A 27,225-nucleotide genomic window follows, 5' to 3' on the forward strand; every position below is an offset into this window, starting at 1 on the left:
ATCTGATTCAATTATCGCATTAACATGAATTTCGGGATTATCAGATTTATGAACCAAAAACCGACATGCTTTACTATTTGTAGCATATCCAATAAAAATATAATCCACTATTTTTGGTCCTATTTTTACCTTTTTGGTTAAAGGTACTTGTACCTTTGCAAAGAACCCCACACTTTGAAGCATTTCAAGTTGGGTTTTCTTCCTTTTCATTTTTCATATGGAATAGATTGCGTTTTGATGTGGGGTATTCTGTTGAGTATTCGGTTGGCTGTAAGGATAGCTTTCCCCACAAGCTTTGTGGTAAGCCGGCACTTATTAATAAAGTATTTATCATTTTCTTTAATGTCCGATTTTTCCTTTCCATAATTCCATTGTATTGAGGTGTATAGGGGGCAGTAGTTTGATGAATAACTCCATATTCCGAACATATTTTTACAGAAGGAAATTTGTATTCTCCACCCTTATCACTTCTAATCATTTTAATCTTTTTATTCGATTGATTATCTACTTCATTCTTGTATTTCTTAAATGATTCAATTGCTTCATTCTTACTATTAAAAAAATAAACATAACAATATCGAGTACAATCGTCAATAAAAATTATAAAATACTTTTTTCCACCATGATATGGTGTTGACTTCATATCACAAATGTCAGTATAAATTAAGTCTAAAGGATTTGAATTCCTTTCAACAGACTTATAAAGATGTTTGACAAACTTAGATTCAACACATATTTGACATTTTGATTTATTACACTCGAATTTAGGCAATACTTCTAAATTAATTAACTTTCGCAAAGTTTTGTAATTGACATGTCCTACGAATATGTCATAAATCATTTGACTCCAATAAATAAGAAGAGGCTAGAATTTTATTAATATTGTCAACAACCATTACATTTAGTTTGAAAAGGCCCTCTGTGAGGTAGCCCTTTACAACATACATATCATTCTTCATTACAACAACTTTGTCATATACAAATACACATTTGAATCCATTCTTAACAAGTAGAGAAGTTTAAACTAATTTTTTCCTAATAGTAGAAACATGAAGAACGTTGTTGAGCATTAACACCTTGCCGGAAGTTATCTTCAGGAATATCTTCCCTTAACCCTCAATCTTGGTTGTTGCAGTATTTTCCATGGAAAGCTTTTCTTCGGGACCAGTAGTAGAGTAAGTCGAAAATGCTTCTTTGACAGCACAAATATGTCGAGTGGCTCCAAAGTCAATCCACCACTCCTTCGGATTTCCAACTAAGTTGCATTCCGAAAAAATTGCACACAAATCATCAATGTCATCATTCTTCTCCACTATGTTGGCATGTCCCTTTTTCTTGTCCTTTTTGGGGAGACGACAATCAGGGGCTTTATGACCAGCTTTTTCACAATTGTAGTAGTTGCCCTTGAATTTTTTTCTTGTTCTGCTCCTTAGTTTGTCTAGAAGACCTCTTCATCTTCTTACTTTTTGGAGCATTCTCCTCAACGATATTAGCTCCCATAATCGTTGAATTTTCATGAAACTTCCTCTCTGTTGTTTTGTTATCTTCCTCAATCTTGAGACGAATCACAAGATCTTCCAACTTTATTTTGTTGCGCTTGTTCTTTAGATAGTTTTTGAAATCTCTCCACGAAGGAGGTAACTTTTCAATCATTGCAGCTACTTGAAATGCTTCATTCATTACCATACCTTCGGCAATAAGGTCGTAAAAAATAAGTTGAAGCTCTTGAACTTGGGTTCCAACGGTTTTGCTGTCTATCATTTTATAGCATAGAAACTTGGAAACTACAAACTTTTTAAGCATGCATCTTCAGTCTTGTACTTTTTCTCAAGTGCGTTCCATAATTCTTTCGAAGTATTCATAGCACTGTAGACATTGTACAAGTCATCTTCCAAAGCACTTAGGATGTAGCCTTTGCAAAGAAAATCTGTTTGTCTCCACGTCTCAACAATCATAAACTTCCCATTGTCTGGCATGTCGGCAGGTACTAGAGGGTCTTCACTGGTGAATTTCTGTAAACCAAGCGTGGTAAGCTAAAAGAACACCATTTGCTGCAATCCTTTCAAGTTGGCTCCAAAAAAATTCCCCGATTATTCTTCTGGTGGCACGGCAATTCGGCTTGACGAGGTTATCGTCGTTTCCGCAACAGACGCAGAAGAATTTCCATTATCAATTCCTATTTCTCACTTTCAACAACAGAAATTTCAATTAATAGCAATGAAAAATAAAATAATAAACAGTATTGTAATTAATAATAAGCAGTACGTTTAATAAATAAAAATCGAAGTTTTGTATATATTGTTTCACAAGAAAAACGATGAAGTTTTTATGTTCTTCAAATCGTTTCTGAATTTTAATACTCTGATGAAGTTTTTATATCTTCAAATCAGAAATAGAAAAAATTTAGAAGGAGTAGAAAATCACAAAGGTTTTAATCTCCAAAACATAATACATATTACAGTATAAATTAATTCTCTTAAGATTGTTAGCCAATTTGTATTACTATAAAAATAATTATGAAATAATAAAATTTTCTGAAACAGAAAATCAGCAGAAACAGAATGTCGAAATAATCAAACAGAATCTAGAAAATAATTTCTGAATGAAATCGAGCCCGTTGAATGCACAGTGTGTCTTTAAGGAAATTATTCTCCTCTAGTACCCGAGGTGTTGGAATATTATCCTCCTAGGATAGAACGATTTAACTCACCAGTGTATCGGTACCAAAAATGTTGGTGAATAGTAAACCACTTAATTATTGTAAATTACATTGGGATTAATTATGCAGAAGAAGGAGAAGAAGTTCAGAAAATTTCGTAAGAAAAGATTCTAGGATCAAGGCATATTTATAGTCATTTTGTGGCATTATTTCTGAAAAGTTTGCAACCTTTCAGAAACAACCATGGTTGTTGGAACAGGCGAGAACGATTCATGTTTTAAATATTCCGGGAAAATAAATTTAAAATAATCTGGGAAAGAAACGGACCGGGTCGCGTTGCGTCGCGGGTCCTGGGTTATTCCGGGTTGACTTTTCATTAATTAATTTAATTAATTAAGTAAGTAATTGAAAGAAATTTTGTCCAAAAAGATTAATCAAGACTTACCTTCTTTCCTACCCATTTAATACCAAGGGAATTGTTTTCTCAATACAAGCACATTCTCTTTTTTTTCCACCACCAACGAGGAATAATTGCTCTTTCCAAAGCATAAGGGAGTTCACTTTCCCTTCACATTTCTTCCCTCCATTTCTCATTCACCGAACTTCAATCCCAACACTATATAAACTTAATTTCTATACCATAATAGTTTTCAGCCACGTCTTAAAGACGTGAAATTTCTAATCGATTAGAGAGAGCACATTTTAATTAATATAATTATTGTCTCGCAACACCAACTTCAGAACATTTTTTCCGGCAACCAGCCATTGAAGTTCTCTTGTTACTTTTCGATAAGCTCAAAAGGCTAGTGTTCCAACGTACATAGAAAAACAGTTCAAGAACAACAAAAAAAAAAAAAAAAAAAAAAAAGGTAAACGTGAAAATGGAAATAAGAGTTCATCATATGTCTTTATTCTTCACTCAACTTAGAGTTGAAGTCTTGAAGATTAGAATTAGTAAAAAGACTGTATTAAGTCTTAGAGGTATAATCGTACTTAGCACATGATGTTTGTTGAAGCTTGAGTGAGGAGCTGAAACCAATCCTCTTTCTTGGGAGGTCAAATACCAATAAATTCTCTTCTATTTGATGCCCTCCTATCACAATAGATGGTTCCCACGTTTGATCTTGACCTACAAATCCTAAACACATGACATCCTTTCTAACTTGTACCATTGAATTTGCCCCATAAATCCTCCAAAATGCACTCCTTTTATGCAAGACAAAATCTATCACAGGAACAGCAGGTCCGACGTTTGTGCTCCTAATGTTTTCGGAACTAAAGCAAGCTCCAAATCGTTTCATCGGTGGCTCTACCATTGTCTCATTCTTAAGAATTAGCGCCTTGACGAAAGCAGTTTTAATAGCATTATAGATGCTAGTATGCAAGATTGTGAAAGGTGTCGTAGTGCTTATTCTCGTCCCACCATTTTCTTGATTATTAATTTATTACAATGTTTTATTTAGAGGCACGGATTTCCCCGCTATTCGAATGGATGAAACTTGGATATATGGTACTCTGAAGGTTGTAAAAATAGTGGATGATATTTTCTCATGATTATTGGAGTATAGACAAGATTCTTAGAGATGTCAACTTTGGTAGTATATTTGTAAACATAATATGGGCCAGAACCAATGAAGATAACTCCACGAGATCTTGTAGATGAACTCAAGCAAATACCAAACTTCCTAGTGAATCTTGAGTCAAAAGCAGCAAGTTGATTAGGAATGGAAACTGTACAATTGTGTCCAAAACCTGCTATTCCTGTAATATAATTGAGTAATTAAAAGTTACCCACTACTAAAAATCTGCTAAAAACCGACCAACTATTTCCGACCAACTTGGTCGGTCAAAAAATGCGACCAAAAACCGTCCAGGTTGGACGCAAATTGGGGAAAAAAAACATTTACATTTTTTTAAAACAAAATACCGACCAACGTTGGTCGGTAAATTGGTCAATAGCTGGTCAGACAAGAAAATTTTGGATTACCGACCAACGTTGGTCGGTAATCTGGATCCAATTTTTTAAATTTTAATAATTATTTTATTATTTAAAATATTTTATAATATTTAAGAATTTATATTTAAAATTACCGACCAACGTTGGTCGGTTAAAGATTTTAAATTTTTTTTTATAAAAAAAATCGACCAAAGTTGGTCGGTTTTTGGTCAAACGGTCAGCACTTAATGTACCGACCAAAATTACCGACCAACTTTGGTCGGTAATTCTAAAATCAGAGAAGTGAAAAACGGGGGAAATCCCCATTTCTCTGAAATTTTTCCCTCTTCTTCCTTCCCTTCTCTCCTTCTCCCAGCCCCTCCCCCTCGCCGTCCAGGCCTCCCCCTCGCCGTCCAGCCCTTACCCTCGCTGTCGCCGCGCCGTCGCCGTCGCCGCTGAAAATATATAATTAATTTATAATTGTAGAATAAATTAATTTGTTCTTGTGAATCGAACTTTTAGGGTATAGGTTGAATTTCTTTAGTTTAGTTAGTTTATGTTTAAACTCGTAGGATATGAATTGAAATTTTAGTTTTTAGGATTTGTTCTTGTGAATTGAACTTTTAGGATATGATTTGAACTTTTAAGATATGAATTGGACCTTTTGGATATGAATTGAACTTTTAGGATATAAATTGGTGTAATTAGGAAAAAATAATTATCTTGAATTAACTAAAAAAGATATAATTAATTTATAATTGTAGAATAAATTAATTTGTTATTGTGAATCGAACTTTTAGGGTATAGGTTGAATTTCTTTAGTTTAGTTAGTTTATGTTTAAACTCGTAGGATATGAATTGAAATTTTAGTTTTTAGGATTTGTTCTTGTGAATTGAACTTTTAGGATATGAATTGAACTTTTAAGATATGAATTGGACCTTTTGGATATGACTTGAACTTTTAGGATATAAATTGGTGTAATTAGGAAAAAATAATTATCTTGAATTAACTAAAAAAGATATAATTAATTTATAATTGTAGAATAAATTAATTTGTTCTTGTTTTATTTGTATAGATGGAACATCGTACTTGGATGTACAATATAAATTATCCTAATCGGCGGGGATTGCGGGAGGATTTTGTAGAAGGGGTTGATGACTTTATTAGACATGCAATGTCACTTCCACCATACCAAAGTGAAGGCGTAATTAGGTGCCCTTGTGTGAGGTGCGATTGTATGAAGTTTAAAAAATCGGAGGAAGTTAAGCTTCATCTTTATAGGAAGGGGTTTATAGAGAATTACTTTGTGTGGACTAATCATGGAGAAATCGATGGTAGCCGTGGGATATTTCATAACATGGTTATTGGTAAAAGTAGTAGGTCGGTGGAGAATACAAATCTTATTTCTAGAATTCAGGATATGGTTGCGGATGCTTTTGGGGGTGAGCCCAATGAAAATGTTGAACAAACTCCTAATGATGACGCAAAACGTTTTTATGAACAGTTAGAGGAAGCTAGTCGTCCACTACGTGAAGAAAGTCCGCACTCTGAGCTGTATGTTGCAGTTAGATTACTAAGTATCAAATCTAATTGGAATATTTCTCAAGCAGCCATGGACTGTTTCATTAACCTTATGAGTGAACTAGTTGACCCTAATATCAACTTACCTAGTGATTTCTATAAGGCGAAGAGATTGGTTTCTAAGTTAGGACTTTCGTCAATGAGAATTGATTGTTGTGAAGATGGTTGCATGTTATATTATAAAGATGATGCAACTTTAGACAGTTGTAAATTTTGCAAAAAGCCTCGTTTCAAGAGGCTTTCCAGCGGGAATATGGTCGTTGTCAAGGCAATGCATTATTTACCTCTTATACCTAGGTTAAAGAGGTTATATGCGTCGATGAGTTCTGCTCCTCATATGAGATGGCATTTTAAAAATAGAAGACCACCTGGTGTTATGTGTCATCCTTCAGATGGAGAAGCTTGGAAGCACTTTGATAGGACATATCCAGATTTTGCTAGTGAATCAAGGAACATTCGATTAGGTCTGTGTGCCGATGGCTTCACGCCTTTTTCTATATCTGCGACACCATATTCATGTTGGCCTGTCTTTCTTACACCTTATAATCTACCACCTGAGTTGTGTATGACTAGTCCATATATATTCTTAAATTGTATTATCCCCGGTCCACGTAATCCGAAAAGTTTGATTGATGTATATTTGCAACCTTTGATTGATGAGCTAAAACAATTGTGGTATGATGGTGTTGAAACATATGACATATCAACCAAGCAGAATTTTAATATGCGTGCTAATTAAATGTGGACTATTAATGATTTTCCTGCGTATGGAATGCTGTCTAGGTGGATGACTGCTGGGAAGCTAGCTTGTCCTTACTGCATGGAAAATAGTAAAGCGTTCACTTTGAAACATGGCCGAAAGCAATCATGGTTTGATTGTCACCGTCAATTCTTGCCTGATGATCATGAGTTTAGAAGGATGAAAAATGCATTCAAAAAGAATAAAGTGGAATATGATTCTCCACCTCCGATACTTTCAGGTGAGGAAATTTGGGAGAGGGTCCAGAACTTCAGTAAAGTTACTGAGGCTCCACCTTATAGATTCCCCGGATATGGTGTTAATCATAATTGGACGAAACAGAGTATATTTTGGGAGTTGCCTTATTGGAAGGATAATCTTCTCCGATACAACCTTGATGTCATGCATATTGAGAAGAATTATTTTGATAATTTGTTCAACACAGTGATGGATGTTAAAGGTAAGACAAAAGATAACCCGAAGGCTAGAATGGACTTACAAGAATATTGCAGGCGGCCTGAATTATACTTGCAGACAGCAAACAATGGTAAGGTGTTCAAACCCAAAGCAAGTTACACATTCACTTTGGAGGAAAGACGACAAATTTGTGATTGGGTTACGAAATTAAAGATGCCTGAGGGTTATGCGTCAAATCTTGGGGAAAAAATAGATATGGAGGTAGGGAAGTTGAGCCATTTGAAAAGTCATGACTGCCATGTTTTCATGGAGACCTTAGTGCCTATTGCATTTTGTGGTTTGCCTGAAAGAATCTGGAAACCCATCACAGAGATTAGTTTATTTTTCAAAGACTTGTGTTCTACCACATTAAGGGAAGAAAACCTACTTCGGATGGACCAGAACATCCCTGTAATTTCTAGTAAGATGGAAAAAATATTCCCATGTGGTTTCTTTGATGTGATGGAACACCTTCCAATACACCTTGTACACGAGGCACGACTTGGAGGGCCTGTTCAATGCAGATGGATGTATCCCTTTGAGAGGTAATATTATAAGTTTGATGTAATATTCTATTTTATTTGAATGTTATTGGCTAACATGAGATTATGTAGGACAATTGGCAAATGCAAACAATTTGTTAAGCAGAGGAATAAGATTGAAGGATCTATATGCGAAGCCTATCTTGCAAAGGAAACTGCACATTTTTGTTCTTATTATTTTGAGAGTAACGTGCCATATTCTAGGAATAGGCCCAATAGGCACACGGTCGAATGTGTGAATGATCCATTATATCCACCAATGTCCATATTCAATCAACCAGGCCGATGTTCTAAGGATGTTAGAAAGAGAAGTTTGAGTGATATGGAGTACAAGTCAGCTACACTTCATGTGTTGCTAAATTGTCCCGAAGTTGTACCATTTCTCAAGTAAGTATTGATTTATTAGTTATCAAAATGTAAAATTTACTGTGACTACATATTGATGCAACTACTAAAAATATTTGATATGTCACAGTCACTTCGTGGGTCAATTTGGCTATGATGTTGTATATACGAGATTTGATACGTGGTTCAAACAGTTTGTAAGTGTGTGTATATATATATGTAGTGAATGTATAAAAATTGTATATATATATATACACACACATATGTAGTGAATGTATAAAAATTGATTCATAAGTTGTGCTAACTTATGACTTTTTTTAACTCTATATAGGTAAATAATCCAAATAATGGTGTAAATCAATTTTTGAAAGATATATCTTGGGGACCTAGGCTTCAGGTCACAACAATGTCTAAGTACGTAGTGAATGGTTATAAGTTTCATACAGAGGATTGCTCTAAAAATAAAAATAGCAACAACAGCGGGGTGTGGGTTCAAGGTGGTGATGGCAACCAAGTTGGAGATATTGATTATTATGGTATGGTCAAAGAAATATTACAACTAGAATATACAGGTTGGCCATATAAGAAATTGATACTCTTTAGATGCAAGTGGTTTGACCCAAATCCAACAAGAGGTACAAGAGTCCACAACCAATACAACATAATTGAGGTTAATCATACGAGGGAGTATGATCGCTATGATCCTTTCATAATTGAACATAACGTTAGGCAAGTGTATTATGCTCCTTATCCATTGCGGCGAAATAAGTCTGATTGGTGGGTTGTAATAAAAACTAAGCCTGTAGGTAGGGTGGAAGTCGAGAATGTATTAGATGTTGCATATCAAAACGATATCTCCAATATTCACCAAATAGTGGACGATCAGTTAGAAAACGATTTGGAACATCCTGAACGCATATTGGAAGAAGTTGATATAAATGAAGTAACAATTATAGAAAATGAGGACGAAGAATCAACTGATGAAGCTCAAACAAGTGAGGACGAAGAATTCTCGGACGAGGAACAATACGTCGATGAGGATTAAAAAGTTGGTTTTTTAAAGCACTCTCGTTTTATAGCTAGTTTCTTATATGTTTCAATCTAAATGTGTATTATATTATGCAGATGGCAGGCAAGGGTCAAGGTAACAATGACCCTACTAGTTCTCAGGGTCGAGAAAAGGGTAGGAAGGGAAAGAGGAGGGTAGAAAATAATACTCCCTCTTGTCCACCCTTTTCAGAGATGCCTATGTCTTATCCTCCACCACACGGCTATACTGAGCTGCCACAGCATCACGAGCCGTACACCTTCATTCAGACACCCAGTCTTCCATCACAGGGCCACAGGACTATACGTCCGACATACAGTCCAGCTGCCTCACAGCCATCTGCATCACATCCACATGGATCACATCCCTACATATCACAGCCACATGGATCGCATCCACCCATGTCACAGCCACTCGGGTCACAGCCACTCGGGTCACAGCCATCGGTATCACATCCACTTGGGTCGCATCCAGCTATGTCGCAGTCACAGGGATCGCAACCATCTTCATCATCGACTCCATCTATTGCAGGCCTTCGCCTGGGAGGCATTAGCTCTGACCCGCCTACACCGTCTTCACATGCCTCTGATACACATGCTTCGGATGGTGATGATGAGGTAGTGCATTATGATCGATATGGCAGGATCATCATAGTCCCTGAGGGTGATGGGTAAGTGTTATTCATTATTTTTGCGTCTATTGATTTGTAACATTTTTACTAAGATATTAATGTGTTTTTATTATTAAATTGCAGGTTCAGGCCGGGTAATAAGACTACGAGGATAATCACCAATGCCATCAGAAAGCTTTATGATGGCCCTTATGCAACTTGGACTGATTGCCCATTCTCACTGAAGGAGCAAATTTTCAATCAATTTAAGGTATAAATGTTCTTTTAAACAGTTTAATAATTTATATTTATGATGTTTCCATCTAATATTTAACTTTTGAAATACAGAGCAAGTGTGTATGGGAAGACCGCTATAGCGCGGAAGTGGCTACAAATTTTCATCATAAAGCTCGCAAGAGATTGGCGGATGCTTTCTCGGATGCTAGAAAGAAGAACAAGAGGCCTGGCTGGTTACTTGAGAATTTGTGGAATGATTTGCAAAGGCAATGGCTTACCGCAGAGTTCTTAGAGAGGAGCGAAAAAGGAAAGAAAGCTCGCGTATCCGAGAAGGGAGGCTCCTTACACACTGGAGGTGCGATCAGCCTAGGGACAATAAAAAGAAGATTGGTACGTAATTGCTTAAATTATTTTACTTTTCTAAGTATATCTATTCCGTTTATTAACTAAATTAATTTGTTTTCAGGAAAAGAAGTATGGGCGTCCAATGAGTCATGATGAGCTATTCAAGGAGACACATGTTGTGAAGAAGAAGAAAGAGGGGGATCAAGATAGGTGGGTCGAGGATCGGGCCTCGACTGCATATGTAAGCTTTCAATTTTATTTAAGTATTATAATTTACTCTTATAAACAACTTGAAATACTGATTTAATTTAAAATAATATAGGGTCGCTACCAAAGTAACGTGGAGGAATTCATCCGTAGTCATCCAGCTGGTGAATCGGGTGAGCCAACCCAACCTTCGGACGAGGATGCTGAAAGAATATGGTTGGAGTCTGTTGGCGGTCCAAAATAGGGGAAGGTATACGGGCTTCCTACTAAAAACTTCCATCGCTATAAGTGTGGAATGCGAGGAATAGGGACTTCCTCGCAAGGAGAGAATCTTAATAGGGAGAGCCTCTCCGCTATGCGGGAGACAGTGACAAAGCTCACATCAGAGCTAGAAGCGGCCAAGGAAAGAGAAAGGCTTAGAGATGCTCAATTCCTTGGCATGCAAGCTCAGATCAGAACTCTCCTATCTAGTGGAGCTTTTTCGTTGCCCCGATCTCGTGAGTCATCTCCAGAGGGTCGACCTCCACGTGATCGTTCCTCCCGCCCTGCTCGTGATCGTTCCTCCCGTCCTCCCCGTGATCGTGCTTTCCGTCCTCCACAAGACCGTTTTCTATATCGTCTTGTAGATGAAAGTTCATCAGACGGTGATGATGATGTTGTACAAAACACCCCTTGACTTTTATATACTTTGAACTAGACAAATAGAACCAGTTTTGAACTAGTTGTAATTAGTTTTAACTTGGTTTTAGATTTTTATGTTCAATTGAACTTTAATTTGTTAGTTTTAAAGTATTTATTGAATGTTTTGGTTGTTGTTGTTGTGTTGTTGTTGTTGTTGTTGTGTTGTTGTTGTGTTTTTGTTGTTGTTGTTGTTGTTGTTGTTGTGTTGTTGTTGTTGTGTTGTTGTTGTTGTTGTGTTGTTGTATTGGTATGCTGGCAGGTGGTTTAGCTGCCAAAACAGGTATTTTATGCCAAAATTAATCCCAGAAAAACCGACCAACGTTGGTCAGTTTTTAATTAAAAAAAAATAAATTATTCCAAAATACCAACCAAAGTTGGTCGGTTAATGAACATTGAATTCCCAGAATTCAACACTACCGTCCAACTTTGGTCGGTATTTTGCTTGCATTCTTGAGATTACCGACCATAGTTGGTCGGTAATGTTTAATTTTATTTAGTTTTAAAAAATATATATTTTCAATTACCGACCAAAGTTGGTCGGTTTTTTTTAATTTTAATAATTAATAAAAAAATATATAATTTAGTTAAACCGACCAACTTTGGTCGGTAAAATTAAATTAATAAAATATATTTCCGACCAAAGTTGGTCGGTAAGTAATTAAACTTGTCAGATGGTCGTTTTAAGCTACCGACCAAAGTTGGTCGGTAATTTCCAAAATGAAAAACGAAACAAAAACCAGCTGCCTAGAAGATATTAAGTTGGGAAGTCAAGATGAAATTTATCCATATTATAACCAAGGCAAGTTTGTGGTATTTTCCATCCATATAGAATTGTTAGGAAAACTAAGGAAGATAATTTTGACATTTGAAACTTCCTGGAATTGTAGTCCCACCCTAATCTATAGAGAGGTTTTTATAGTTAGCCCTCAATTTATCATGGTTAGTGTAACAAACCAGCCGGTCGTTTCGTAAATTATAGCCCTGTTTCCCCCATTTCTGCTTCCTTATATGTTCCTCAGCAATTTGGTTTTTAGAGTGAATTGCTATTATATAAAGATGTTATAGAGAAGTCTGACCGTAATTCAATACATGTGACTCCTTTTGCTAGGCGTCTCGATAAATAGGAGTCAAGGCAACTAAAAATAAATCGTGGCCGAGTGACAAGGATGCCAGGTTTTGAACCAATGACCAATACATCCTCAGCAATTTCTGCACCGTACGTATAAGTATTAATCATGGGATTTTCACCTATCATATATATGGCTGTGGTCGAGATTTGAATATGCAGTAGTGTCCACATGTATCAGACTTGGCAAAAGAGCATATGCTTTGGACTTACAGCGAGCTGATTTGTAAGTTGAGCTTTGTAACCTTTTTCACAGTTTACCCTTAAGCTCATGCCACCAATAGGACTGTGAGTTTATTTTGGAACTAAAGGATTTCTTTGTCCTACTGTAATTATGTATTGTAGGGTTGATGAGTTTTTAGTGACGGGAAGGAATAGGGTTTCAGGAAGTAGTTGTGCAGTTGAGCATAAAGAAATATTGAGTAGAAGAAATAAGTGGAGGAGGAAAGTGTAGTTGAATGTCACCATCTAGAGAAAGAAAGAAAATGCTATAATTAGAATACTACGTTGATATTCTACAAAGTTGCAAATTTGTAACCGATTTGCAGCTTCCACACACTACATCTTGTTAAATAAAAGTATATGGAAACTATATGAGCCAAGTTGACTAATGTGAATAGATAAAACTCATATATGCTTAGTATCTCGACTAAGCAAGTTCTATGCATGTATCGATGCTTCAAAACAGCATATATAATGATATGCGTAATTTAAGCATATAAAAAAGATGAAAAGGCATCAAGGATTCACTTAAACCAAATATAACTGATATATTCTCCTTTTTTACTTGAACACTATAGTTTTTTAGTTCTTAAAGCTTGAAATTCTTGTTTGATGGTGAAAAATAAAGGGTAATGATTGATTATTATTCAAATTGTTTGAATGTTAATAAGTTATGCTTAAACTTTTAGTTCAAACATAAATTTTGGTGTTTTAGCGTAAAAATCTCAAAACTCTATTGTTTGACTTTAGAAATGGTGAAGAAGACATAGTGTGGCTTTTTGACTTGGTATTATTCGACTAAATTGATGATTGGGGATTACTTGTATTATTCGATCGAATTTGAAATTGTAAATTCAAAAAACACTTTGTTAAAACAACCCCGAAAGTATGTCAATTAGGAAGACTTCGATGAACAACTTAATAGATACATAGATAAAATATAGCATTAACTCTACTGACCCGGTAGAGAAATCCAGAAAGAGCAGAAGTATGACAATCTTTTAGACTTCAATGAACAATTTAATCCGGTAGAAGAACTCCTAAAGAGTTTCGGAGTCATTTTTTAAACACCGCCAATTTTGAAGACATTCCGCTAAAACTACCCACAAAGTCCTTTTCGTGTCAATCACCCCAAGGGTCGGAAAGACGTAGCCTTCCAATATGCCTCTTAGACATAACTCTTGTAGATAAGATTCTAATAATAGTACTACCTTTCGCTACTGAAATCTTATGGTGTAAGCTCACATGCACCATTTTAGTAAGGAATTGGATTTTTCAACTTATTTATCTTTCAAGATATTTCTTTTGTATTAATTTATAAAGTAAGCATGCAACTAGAATTTTTATTTTATAGAGTACTAGTTTTTGTAATATTGATACAAGATATATTTTGTACAAATTTCATAATAATTGACACAGAATAATCGCGCAGATATCTAATTATTTTGCTTTCTACTGTCAAGTCGGTCAAATATGCTTACCATTCATCATTTTAGCTTGTACTATTTTTCTTAAAATTTTGGACACATGTTTAAACAATTATGATTTTTTAAAAAAAATTGTGATTGACATGTAGGTACACTCACGCACCCAAAAACTAGTATATTAAAAAGCTGAGGCCAGACGATCCCATTTATAGCGCAAAAACTTGGTGGAAAAATAAGAAAAGGAAACAACCATAGATTTCACCTAAAGATAAGGAGCATACCAAAATATAAAGGGAGAGGGAAAAGTAGGAGAGGTTTCCTTGTTGGGAAAATGAAACACCAGCATCAAGATGACAAAACATCAATCATCCAAATTCCAACCACAGGCCACAGCAATTGTAACTGAGATAATTGCATACATGGTCCAAACAACAAACAGGATGATTGCAACTACTGGACAGTAGCAACAAACAGGAAAAGTTTAGATAGTCAGAAGCTTTCACGATACATACTTATTTCCATCTAACATCCACAAGTACTCCGACGACAACAAATCCTTCTTCACGATATGCAAAATACCCTCAGAACTTCTAAGTCGGACATGGGAACTGCCAAGATATCTACCGTAAACGTTTAATAGTAGGAAGTTGCTCAGCATGGCATGGCACAACTCTTTTCGAGATCATTAAACCGTGTAGATTTACTGTTGCGTCTGCTCCAACCAGCTATCCACCACAGCCTGATCTCTCGGCCACATAAAAATCAATCCAACCAAGTCAAGGTTCTTAATTTGAAAGCTCCCAATTCCAGCACCTACTGACATCGGTCTCTACTCAACCAGTTTGAATAGCTCGGCACAAGCTGCACCAAACCCACAACTGTACATAAGATGACAACAGAAAAATTACGACATTTGTAAGCACAGGCGAATTAACATCAATAATCTTCCAGTACATTAACATTAACAACCTTGAGGTATTAAAAGAAAGGAACAAGTCTGAGCAGCTTTTACATTGGAGTTAGGCAGTAAAGAATCTGACAAAGCCCTACTATTTTGTTCCCTATTCTGCCAAGTTCAGAAGGAAAGAAATACAGGCATCCAGATCTAATTCTTCATTACCCAGACTCTCAGAGGAATAACAGGAAAACTGCCACCAGAAACCAGGCCAATCTGACACCGAGACATGGTATAGGCAAGTGTAGAATAGTTCAAAGTAAATATATAATCTTGGAAGAAAAGGAAACGGAAGAGGTTTCCAACAGAGATCTGCTGTCCAGAAAGAACCAATCCCCTGCTTGCTTGAGTATTCCCCCCTTAATAAAGAAAGAAAATAGAAACGGGGGGGGGGGGGGGGGTAAGAGAAATGGAGCCATTAGCTTCGGGGGTGGCCCGTACTTCCTAATTGCTCAGGACATGCGGAGCTTGTTCGAAAGTATCAAAAGTTAGCCGGAGGACCTACTCTTGTATGACTCTTCGGGACTTAGAATAATCAAAAGCCCGCCGACACAAACCACATGGGCACACTAACCAGGTCAAACAGTTGTCAGAAGGAGAGGGGGACGGGAGGAGAGAAAGGAGGAGCGAAGGCAGCGGCGAATACCTGCTCAACAGCAAGTGCCTGCAACATTCCAAGACCATCCACGCTGCAATAAAAAACATAATAACCTTGGCCACACTGCAATAAGATGGTTGAACTTTGTAGCAACAGGCTAGAGGACATTCTCCTCAGTAATTGTTAACCTGTACAGCATGGAAACACGATTGAGAGAATGTATATTGTGGTATATTAAAAAGAAAATGGAAGATGCATTTCACCATCTAGTCTCCCTATCCATCACACAAGGTAACGATCCTGCCACAGGGACTGTCCTCGATACTGCTGAGGCAGTGCAACAGATTGTTGATTTGCTTTCTGAATATCTGACTGCATGTGCACAGGGGGCACCTGTTTCCCAGGGAAAGGGAAGCTAACCACCCCGACTAAGCTACCACTGTTGCTCACAGAGTGGTATGTTTGTGTTGAATGATTGTGAGAGTTATTGTAACCAATGCTCTGATGTGTTGAAGGTAACTGATATCCGTTCAACCAGCTATAATCATCCATACGAGAGATGGGATTGTTTTCATTCCTTAAGGTCAAGGCAGATGAAGAGTCATCTACTTTCGAAGCAGCAGAACCAAACCCTGGAGGTGGACCCAGATGCCTAACAGGTCGGCTCACTGGATTTTTCTTCATTCCTGACGAGATAACTGATGAAGATTTCATTGACATGCTACCGGAACCAGCTACTGAGGATGTAAGTGAACTGAAGGTAGATGGTATAGCAGCCTCTGGAACCTGGAAATGAATATTATTTGCAGTGCTAAAATTCACAGACCGGGGTAAAGGGACTGAATATGCTGCAGGTGGAACCATTTCTGGATGATTTAGCAACTCAGCTTCTGTGGTTAGCCCATTTCCCATCAAGTTAAGGCCCCCCACCAATCCATTCATAACAGCATCTTGCTCTACAGACCACATGGAAGCACTTGTTTGGATTGGCTGCACATATTGGGCATTGGTATGAGCAATGCTTGTTGGCTGCCTTACATTTGTACTCCAAGCATTCTGCAAGCTCAATCCATCAAGTGCAGATGAAAATAGCCCCATCTCACTACAGATATCAACAGAAGCCATGCTAGCACCAGAAGGAACACTGGCAGCGCTAATAACAGATACAGGAACCGCTAAGGTCATTGTATTTGAAGAGATGCCATTCACTTTTTCCATCACTGACGGCTTAAAAACGATAACTTCGTCTTCTTCCTCACATTCCACATACAATTGCTGCTTTGGCTGCAGATCTCCGACATTCAACAGTCCAGCATCTGGACTTTCCAGTTCAATACCAATTAATTTAGTAACTTCCCTGGAGCCATTAAGTTGATAATCATCAGAAGTTTGGGGCTCAACGCCAATGACAAATTTCTTTCCCCTGGTGTCAAAATATATTCCCTCTTCTACGACCCGGACCACATTAGCAAGAGCCTTTCCAGCTGCTATCATCCTCTGAAGACGTACCTTCTTCTCTTTACTTCCACTATCACCACCAAAAGAATGTTTCCTTGAGAAGTCCAGGATAAGCTGAGCTGGAAGAAGAGGAACAAATCCTCTAAGTTCAAAGTCTTCCGGCAACGCAAGACGATTACCACTCTCACCTTCATCATACCTGCTCATATTGAAAAAACATGTTTCATCTTCATCTTCATCGACAAACTTAGACCCAGTCGACAAGAGCTTATTAAAGAAAGTGATGCAGTTCTTCCAGAAAAAAGATCTAGCCCTTGCTTGTTTTTCCTCTGATTCATTACCAAGTGCAATATCTTGATGGCACGCCAACCATTCTACGAAAACCAAAACACCAGGCAATAAGAAGCTAGATGAGGGATCATTTAATTGGATACATCTCTCAACCACATGACCCATGAACTCAAAAGCAGCAGTAAATGCATTTTGTAGAAGAACTGATCTCTGTAGAATCTCAGAATATGATTGATTATCACTTTCCCTTATCACATTATGGATGGTGAATATTAAGATGGCGACGAGCCTGACAATTGCCAGTCTGCAGTCTGCAGCATCTAAACCAAAATTATACTTCTCATCAGACCCAGAAGAGAGAAGCTCAAGCAGATCAGTTTTAACCGATGACAGCACTTCTTCAAACGTCTCCAAGCTGATTAAAGATGGTAACAATATAGTGTCATTACTTAGTTATGGTGTGTCCAAATAGCAGATATTTTTTTTAGATAGAGAACATACCTAGTGCGCGTGAAGAGGATACCATTCAACCGAACGAATCCCATCCTGAAGGTTTTGAAGATTTCAGATATACTTGAAGCTTTTTCCTTGGGTAAACTTGCTTCAACCTTTACATCTTTCAGAGGCTTCCTTGTTTCACATTTACCTCGTCCTTTTCCAGTTGTACGTGAAGGTTCTGCCTTGATGAACAAAGCCTTAGCATCCCTTGGCAGCTGGGAGTAACACTGACGATTCTGTCATAACAAAGGAATCATTTTTTTGATAAGGACCATAACAAAGAAATCATTTTTTTGACAAGGACCATAACAGAGAAATCATGACACTAAGTCAAGCATACGACCCATCGCAACAGTAGAAACAGTCCAAATGGGAAGTACAGATGCCCAGAAAACTTTTAACATGAAAGAGTCTTTGGGCAGAACTTGAACACTTGAAAAAAAATCAACATATACTAGATAATCACATCTTGGTCACTCCTTGACAACAAAAAGAATAGAGAAGTTCCATACCCAGCAGCAACTGAAAAGATGTGTATCGGTGTTCCACTACAAGATCTCAGGAGCTTCCAATAAATGGATTTAGGTGTCTATATTGCTTGATAAAGAAAAATTCATAATGATATAGTTTAAATGTTAGCTACACCTTTGATTTATATCGTTCTTTTTCTAAATAAAAATTCAAATTTCCTTTTTAATTTTATACTAACCATGGAAAGTATGTATTACTACTCTCAGGTTGGATCAATTTTTTCTACTTTCTCATCACCTCTATCAAGAATGAAAAATTCCTTAGTACGTTGATTCTTTTTTTCTTTTCCAAATGAGGTAGTTTCATTGATGGCATCAAGAAGATGCGACAAGTACAAAGAGAAAGTCAGCTCCATTACATAGTATTATTTAATATATGATCAGGATCTAGCAAAATCCAAAAGTTGATCACTAGTATTTACAGAAGATAAGTTATTCCAGCAAAAAAGAAGACGAAGACAATTAGCTTTTAGGGAGTGGTTTGGAGTTGAAATTCCATCAAAACATTACGACTTTTTTCCGTCCATACACACCAAAAAAATACTTGCAGGAACCATTTGCCAGATTATTTAATTGATTTTCCAGCTTACCCTGAACTCCAGAAAAAGATCTAAAACAAAGACCAACAAGATCTTAACGCAACAACTCAATAAGCTGCTTACCTTCTCGAACGCAATGATTAAGTTGTCCCTTGCAGTGGTAAAAGGATTCTCTACTGCAAGACTACGAAAGTACCGATAGATTGCCACCAACTCATCACTGGAATAGGAAGCCAGTATTGCAAGCTGAGAAAACAGCACAATCAGCTAGCTAATTGCAAATATAAACAATAAGGTACCAAAACACCCCCTCCCTCCTCCAACTCTTGGGGACAAGTAAAGATTTCTCACAGATTATTTTAGAACAAAACCAATAAAAATAAGGAAATAAAAGGTACCTGATGATGAGGATTGCCACTTGAAGGCCAAAGTGAAGAAGCTTGCAGGTAATAACTTGATGCTGCTGCAAAGTCGCGAACTTTAGATTCACCCTCACCATATAAGCCTTTGTACCGAGCAAGATCACCCAGATAAATCAAACACCGATGGCAGGATATCAAGCCTTTCTTCAACTCCACAGGTTTTTTGCCATCTTTAAAAGAAGGAATCTGATTCTCTGGATCATCAGAGAAACCTCCTAGTGGCAGGCCATACTTTGCCCTGATCTTCACCATCAAATCATGATAAAATCCAGTTGCTTCTGAGAGAAAAGTTTTTAACTGCGTGCGAATCTTTGTGACGCTATCTGTCCCACTGCGAGGTGGACCTTTCCCATTCTGAGAAGTGGTTGATCCATTTGAAGCTAGTGCAGCATTGAAGCGTGCACGGAGTTCCTCAATTCTTCTATAATGTAACTGCCACAAGGCATATTCTATTTCATGTTGTTCAGAAAAAGCATGATCCTCAAGGATGATAGCTTCATAGTTTTCCCGCATTTGTTGCCATGCATTCGGGTCAGAAGAAACTCTTGCTTGTGCTGCTTTTCTACGCTTATTCTCCAAATCCGCATTCTTAATAAAATAAGTGAAAATCGTCAATCACATGTTCCAAACAAGCAGATATGTATTACTATCTCTAAACATTAAATGATACAACTCATTGCACCTGTACATACAGCACTCCAACTCTGTATGTGGGTCAATAATTTTTTTTAATAAACTATGTATGTGGGTCTGTAATAAATATCACTACATGGCTATTACAGTGCAAATCATTCTAGACATCAATAATTTAAATGGTAAATCATTGAGGCGAGAAAGCAAATACCGACCTTATTGAAGAGGCGCTGAACGTGTTCCCGCGACGAATGATCTAAACTGTTATCCATTGGAATGGCCATCATATATCAAGCAGATATAAGTAGGCCCCTTAAAGTAATTTTAAAAGCAACACATTCAATCTGCAGGACCATAGCAGAATCAGATCTCAAAAGGAAAACATGAGAACAGAAAAGGAAAAGCAAAAACTGCAATCATTTACACATCAAGGAAAGATGCAATGCACAAACAAGAGTAGAACTCGGAAGCAAATCTAGTCATTACATTGCACAAAGGCTTTCAAAATGGTTATTGGTTTATCTTATTAGTAGAGATAATATCAAGGCAGGTCAACCCTCATCATGCTAACACTGAAATTTAGATGCCCGTATCAGACGCCATCCACATACCCACTGTGATTAATGTCTTTGTCAATAGAAGAAGAAACAACACAATTCTTCACAGAGTAGATACCTATCACAATGCAATCGTTTCTTTTTTTGATTGGTGAAAAATCCATATATCAGCTGAAAGCTTGAGCGTGCAAAATCAACGTTTCAGCCGCAAAACCTTTGTCTCAAGTTTACTTCGAACTCCTACTTAACTAAGATAATTAAGAATCTAAATCCTCTCGAATAAGTCGAAGAATACATGTTAATTTACTATATACATATAAAAGCACAAAAATAAATGCACCCATGGCTTATTAGTCCTAGTGGCAAAGGTTGAGGGACTTGTGACTTACGTCACGGGTTCAAGCACTTCCATATGCGAATTAAACCCAACATTTAAGTGGGGGAGGATAGAGGGGCAAGCCGATTATCCAGGAGTTTCAAAGGCTACGGTTGGTCCTAAGGGTTGGCCCCACAAAGGGGGAGGGATAACTAGAAGCAACGAAACGGGCTCAAAGAGAGCAAAACAGATATAGAGGATTCACATAGCGGAATCAACTAGTTTGGGATTGAGGCGTAATAGTAATAGTTATTGTTGTTGCCTACCTTCCTCTTCCCAGGCAGCAATACCTATCAACAGGATTGGATTTTTCCAAGTACAACCACATATTCCAGGTTAATATTTGTATACATGACTCTTTGTACTTCAATTGAACCGAACCCTACCCTAAGTCAGGCTCTACCAAGCTGAGGTAACTCTTTCACCTAATTTACCTCCTACTTTATGAGGAATATAACGAAAAAAATCTTAATATAATGATCAATAAGGGAGCAGAAAACAACCCCCAAATTTTGTCAATACCCTAACTACCAGAACCCCCAATTACACGACAACAATTTAAAACTGATAAAATTTCTATTCGATCATCAAAATTAACAAAATAAAAAATATGAAACAGAAATTTCGCAAGACTTACCGGAATCCCTAGAGCAGATCCAGGGAAATCCTCAGATCCCCTTCGAATCGTCTCGATTCCTTCAATTTACTATAGTACCCTTTTATATTATGTATACGTATAAGTATGGGATAAGGATGAAGAGAAAAAAGGTAGGGTTTGAAAATTTTAGGCCTAATCAGAAGCCATTAGTAGAAGAAAAAGAGAGAAACGAAGAGGAAGAAGAGGAGAAGACTTTTATGTACGTGAAAATCAATGGAAGGATTTTGTTTTTGAGTGTGTTTTCTTGGTGGGGTCTAGGTGGTTATGACACCGTCTATGACTCTATCCTACCAAATTTCCTCCTTTTTTTTTTATTATATAGATTATAGATTATTATAGTCAGAGTTTGAACCTTGACCTTGTGTGATATTTTTCCACTTTTCTCTTAATTATTACTACTACGAGTAAAAAAAATTAAAAGTTAAAACTAATGTGTAACTAAATCAATTTGTATATATCTCAACTAATTTATTGAATACACACTAGCTCTCAAATAATTTTATTTATAAAGTTTAAACAAATAAAAAGAACTTATATATCCTTGATTTTAGGTGGAAAACAATCACATGTCATTAACTTGTAAATACCATAATTATTTTCTTTTTAACTTGTAAATACCAATTAGAGTATAAAAAAGTTATTTCGTGTACTATATCAGACTCTGAAAAAAGTTTTCTAGTCAACAAATATGACATGATAACGAAAATGAAATATAAAATTCCATACTTGACAATTGTCAACAATTCAATTAAACTCAAACGCACGCCATTAAATACGAACTAGTTTACACTTAGTGGTGGAATTTTGGTCAATGATGCAAATAAGACTATTGGAATAATCTATTGTTGCCAATGGAAAGGTCTTTGGAGTTCTCTAAAATCCTATTGAGAGTTGGGTTCTATTGAAAAGTTAAACTACTTTTTTTTTTTTGGCTGAATTATATTGAACGATAAAATAGTAACTTTCCTTGACCAAAGGTACCTAACTGTTTAATAGCCTGTTTGGCCAAGCTTCTAAAATCAATTTATTTTGAGAAGTGCTTTTAGTGAGAAGCAGTTTGTGTTTGGCTAATTAACTTGAAAAACACGTTTGAGCAGTAATTAGTGTTTGGCTAAGCTTTTGAAAACTGCTTCTAAGTGTATTTTTCTCAAAAGTACTTCTAAGAAAAATGCTTTTGGAGAGAAGCTATTTTTTTCTGCTTTTCAAAAACTGCTTCTACTTCTCTTCAAAAGCATTTTTTTCCATCTAAACGATTGGCCAAACATGCTATAACTTTCTTACTTTGTGTTGTACATCTTAGCATTGCAACATTTGAAAGAAAACGGTATATTATTGAATTTGTAGCAGCTATTTTGGTTGAGCTAGCTAAAGGTGGTTATTGGCTCAGTTATCTAATGGTGGATTATCTTGGTTCTTGGGGTCGGGCAAGTACTGTACTAACCTTAGCCTCAATTATCCCACTGTTCTAAGGTGTTAGTCCTGTGCCGAAATCAGGGGATTTTATTAGTGTTGATGCTGCGATTTGGAATGGAAGACCTGACATGTTGCGATTGTTTTTACTGAATATATATATGCTAAAGGAGGTGGGCTCTTTACAAGTTTGAATGTGAATCTCTGGTCTTCACAAGTGTTTGTCGGTCGATTCGCGTAGTTCCTTTCACTAGATACATTTTACGGTCCTGTTTTTCTTTCTTTTCTTTTCTTTTTTGGTCTCATAGTGTTGTCGCTTTTGTTAGTCAAGAAATAGTGATATAGTTAAATTTTTCGCTAATGGTACTCTCTGGACAGTTTATTTTTTCTTTTCTTTCCAAAGGGTAGAAAGAAGGTCAATAGAATACTGACATATGAGATCAAAATCTCAGATGCAACTACAAACAATAAAAAGGCTGGTCTTCTATAGTGACAGTAAGGTTCTAACCATTAGTTTTATTGTTGTATCAACAAATCCCCGCGCCGAGCTTGGAGGGTGAAAACTAGTTACAAATAAAAAAGGTGATTTGCCATCTGTAAATTAGGACGAAAAATTCATACACAATAACAGATATCATTTTTTTTGTGTCTTCAATTACTATAATTTTCAACCAAAACAGTAATTTTCATTCTCTAAGTCCAAAAATTAAAAGAAAAAAATTCAGCAAAGAGGATTGCAGAAGCTCAAAATTATAACAATTGGAGATCATTGAGGAACTAATTTTGACACTCTGTATTCAGTTAATTGGAGTATATATATAGAGAGAGAGAGAAAGAGAGGTGCAAAACCCGTTTAACTTAGACATGTAGCAATTCCATCTTTTTTTTCCACTTTTATCTCTTTCCTTCTCCATTTGGTCTTTAACCAGAAATCAGCATCACTTAGGTCCTTGGTGCTGCTGTCCTGACCTTTTTGCAGAGTAATTTCTGTCACAACAACAAAAGGAACAGTTTAAATACTCTCACCAAATAAGACTGGCATCCTAATGATGGCAGCAAGAATACTACTTAGAAAAATACACAAAAATAACTCGCTCACCTGCTTCCCAAGGTTGAATAGGATGTATTTGTATCTGGTCATTCGTCTAATTAGGGAATACATTGTATCGACAAAATGGAGAATCCAGATGAACAACAAGAAAGGCCAGTACGTAGGAACATCGAATAGGGAGAAGAAAGTAATGATAAATGCCACACATAAAGCCTTTATTACGGCATACCTGAAGAAATCAGAAAAAAAAAGTAGACATTAGCAATACCAAGTGTCATAAGAAAGTATTAAATAACCTGAAATAGAAGCATCATCAGAACCATTCCACATGCTATCTCTATAGAATGTAAAACAGCAATTCCCACCAAGTAGCAAAACAACCAAAGTATAAAATAGAATTCATAAAAAGTAAGAGTTTGAGTCAGCTGTCAAATAGTATTTAACAATTGAAAGAAAAATAATGTTCCCATATGTTTAATCCTATGAAAAAGAGACAAAACCAATAAACAATAAGGTAATCTGAAGATCCATTCTTTTATAAGGGAGATCTTAAATGTGATCCTCCTCTCGCCAAGTTCATCTTTGCCCAACACAGGAAACATAAGAAATGGAAAAATAGTTTCCAATGGAACCATAGAAGATAAAAATGGTTCTCCTCCTCGCAATTCCTGTGGTTCATGGGCAAAAATGTCATCCCACTATGAGGTATAGATCCACATTATGCAAAAACCGTGCAATGTTTACTTTATCCTAAAAAAACATGCAATGTTTAACAAGAAATGCATGCCCAAATAGAAATAAATGGTGAAAGCTATAGTTAACATTTTTCAGTAAATGATGAAAGCTATAATTAACATTTTTCCTTCTGGTGAATCTTTGGGAAGGATCTTTGCCCCCTAAGGACAAAGCCAAATAGATTGTAGGGAGTGAGACCAACTTACACCCACAATCTATGCCGAGCAATGAATATCATGAACCTTCAGACTAGCAACAATTTCAAATCTGTGCATATCTAGTGAGCAATTTTGATATGTCATGGACCAGATTGATGTTCCTAATAAGTATCATAGGCTCATAGCTGTCTGATCTACGAATAATACTAGATTAAAACGCCGCAAGCTAAAATGAGATATGCCCATACATTCCAATTTCTTCTCGGTGAACCTTTTAAGGTTCTTTATCACAAACAAGTAAAAGAGAATAGATAACGAGTACCCTAGTCTTTTCCCTTGTGCTCATAAAAAATTCACACAGGTTGCCAATTAAAAGTAATAAACATTTCCTTCTAGAAAGACAGTTTCTTGTCTGGTTTCTCTAATCAGTCCAAAGCTCATTCTTCCAAGCATATAGATTAAGAAATTCCTATTTAGATGATCGTATACTTTCTCAATAGGTAGTTTCCACAAGACCACGAATATAGCCTCGCGTCCACCAACTCGTTACTATCAGCAAAATATCATGAATTTGTCTTCCACCAACAAAAGCATTCTTTTGGGTGTAATGGAAGATAATCCATTACCGATAGAGATCTACTTGCCAGCACATTTCCTATGATTCTGTAAACACTTACCAATGAACCTACATTATCGTATGTGTGAAAATGTACGGGAGAAAAATTTATTTATTAACAATGATGCAATGATCCCTATGTATAATACATATTCTACCCTACTACATATGCAATGAGCCTTATATATAATATATATTCTACCCTACTACATATCGGATTAGGACATATTCTACTCCTACTACATATGGGACTAGGACATATTCTACTCCTACTACATATAGGACTAGAACTCATTTACACGTAACTATCTAACGTCTTTCGTTCCATTTTCTTCAAAATGGGTACAATAAAGGAAAAGTTAAGATTCTATTCCAATGATTGATTTACACATTCCACTATATAATTGGCGCACAGCTTGCAAGCAATGTAAAACAGCAATAATGTGACCATAATGTCACCTAACTGATACAAGGGTGATGTTGACCAGGCAACAGTCAAAAACACCTAAATTCACAGCCATGCTAAGTTCCAATGGAAACTAAAATAAGAAATGGAAACTGTTGTCATTAACACAAGATGTATCAACTCAAAAAGTTTCTTCCAAATGTCAACGCACACATGCCAGAAATTTCTACCGCGTAAATATATTACTCTCCAAATTTACCAGGAAAAAGGAAGACCGATGGAAATAAAAGATGAGGCAAACTGATAAATTGTGATTAAAAAGATTTCCAGAATATCAACTCAGAAAGATAAAATAACAAAAAATATGACAACTTTTTCTCCACTTAAGTAGAAACGAAACCAAAAGCGTACAGCAGGAACTATTACCAGAATTTGAACTCCGGAAGGCGACTAATGAAAGGCTTGAACTCATCTGAAGCTTTAGTAGGCAACAGAGGTCCATCAGAAGGTTCCATCTGAGGATCAACAAGAGGCGACAGGAAACCAACCAGCAAATTGACTATGTAAAAGCCCAAACAATATGTAACAAAGTAGAATCCTTGAACAGAATAAATACGAAGAGCATAAAGGAGTGCCATAACAATGTCCACCTATAGAGTACATAGGGAGTGGTTTTATCTAAGTAATACTGGAAGCTCTCTGCAGGTTTAATGTTCAAAGCTGCAGCCGCTGATGCACCATCATCTCCAACACCCTCCATAAAGACACAGCTTGATAATCCTTGAAATACATATAACAAAAGGGATAAGATCAACGAGAGCAAGATACTCATTGCCAAAGGGAGAAATAAAAAAGTTTAGAATTCAATTTTATTGCTGCTAAGAACAAAAAGGAACATAAATTATATTAATTAGTTACGAAAAATAGCTGAAAAGCTCATATCGCTCAAGGTCATGTGCACTCATAATACAAAGAACGACAGTCCGCACTCTCGAAGAAGACTAAACTTCTGATTTATTTGTACTGAAATGGATAAAGAGGATGCACATAGCTAACTTAGTTTAGGACTTACACATAGTCGATTCATTAAACCGAACAACAAGAGCTAAAAAATCAAGCAGCACCTAAACTTGTCGTGTGGTCAAAGGCTCAAAACAAACAACCTGTAGAAA

At 36.5% G+C, this 27,225-nt stretch overlaps 1 protein-coding gene and 2 pseudogenes across 4 annotated transcripts; all 3 read right to left on the bottom strand.

The window, feature by feature from the left end:
* Nucleotides 1-3,627: 3,627 nt before the first annotated feature.
* Nucleotides 3,628-12,981, bottom strand: LOC107798758 (putative aspartic proteinase GIP2; annotated as a pseudogene).
* Nucleotides 12,982-14,509: 1,528 nt separating this feature from the next.
* LOC107760707 (nonsense-mediated mRNA decay factor SMG7) lies at nt 14,510-21,981 on the bottom strand. Of its 4 annotated transcripts, none has more exons than XM_075248156.1 (9): nt 21,657-21,880; nt 20,762-20,883; nt 20,302-20,430; nt 19,430-20,041; nt 19,155-19,277; nt 17,966-18,198; nt 15,979-17,879; nt 15,764-15,903; nt 14,510-15,023 (listed from the first exon to the last, which is right to left on the bottom strand). In XM_075248156.1, exons 3-7 carry the CDS (start codon nt 20,371-20,373, stop codon nt 15,998-16,000), a joined length of 2,922 nt encoding a protein of 973 aa, XP_075104257.1. In that variant the 5' UTR covers nt 20,374-20,430; nt 20,762-20,883; nt 21,657-21,880; the 3' UTR covers nt 14,510-15,023; nt 15,764-15,903; nt 15,979-15,997. The 4 variants fall into 4 exon arrangements, with proteins under 4 accessions (XP_075104257.1, XP_016434290.1, XP_016434289.1 ...); XM_016578804.2 differs by having other exon boundaries at nt 14,510-15,040; XM_016578803.2 differs by lacking the exon at nt 20,762-20,883 and having other exon boundaries at nt 21,657-21,981.
* A 1,697-nt stretch (nt 21,982-23,678) lies between these two features.
* Nucleotides 23,679-27,043, bottom strand: LOC107760711 (protein RER1B-like; annotated as a pseudogene).
* Nucleotides 27,044-27,225: the final 182 nt, after the last annotated feature.

Source organism: Nicotiana tabacum, chromosome 24, assembly GCF_000715075.1.
Source record: "Nicotiana tabacum cultivar K326 chromosome 24, ASM71507v2, whole genome shotgun sequence".
Lineage (NCBI taxonomy): Eukaryota > Viridiplantae > Streptophyta > Magnoliopsida > Solanales > Solanaceae > Nicotiana > Nicotiana tabacum.

Bases quoted from the DNA above. Each gene is read 5' to 3' on its own strand.
- LOC107760707 (XM_016578803.2), bottom strand. From the start codon at position 20,373: ATGATGGCCATTCCAATGGATAACAGTTTAGATCATTCGTCGCGGGAA. The intron at 19,278-19,429 runs GTACCTTTTATT...CTGTTTTCTCAG, and splicing joins GTGGCAATCCTCATCATCAG to CTTGCAATACTGGCTTCCTA. The intron at 18,199-19,154 runs GTAAGCAGCTTA...TTGTTATGACAG, and splicing joins TAATCATTGCGTTCGAGAAG to AATCGTCAGTGTTACTCCCA.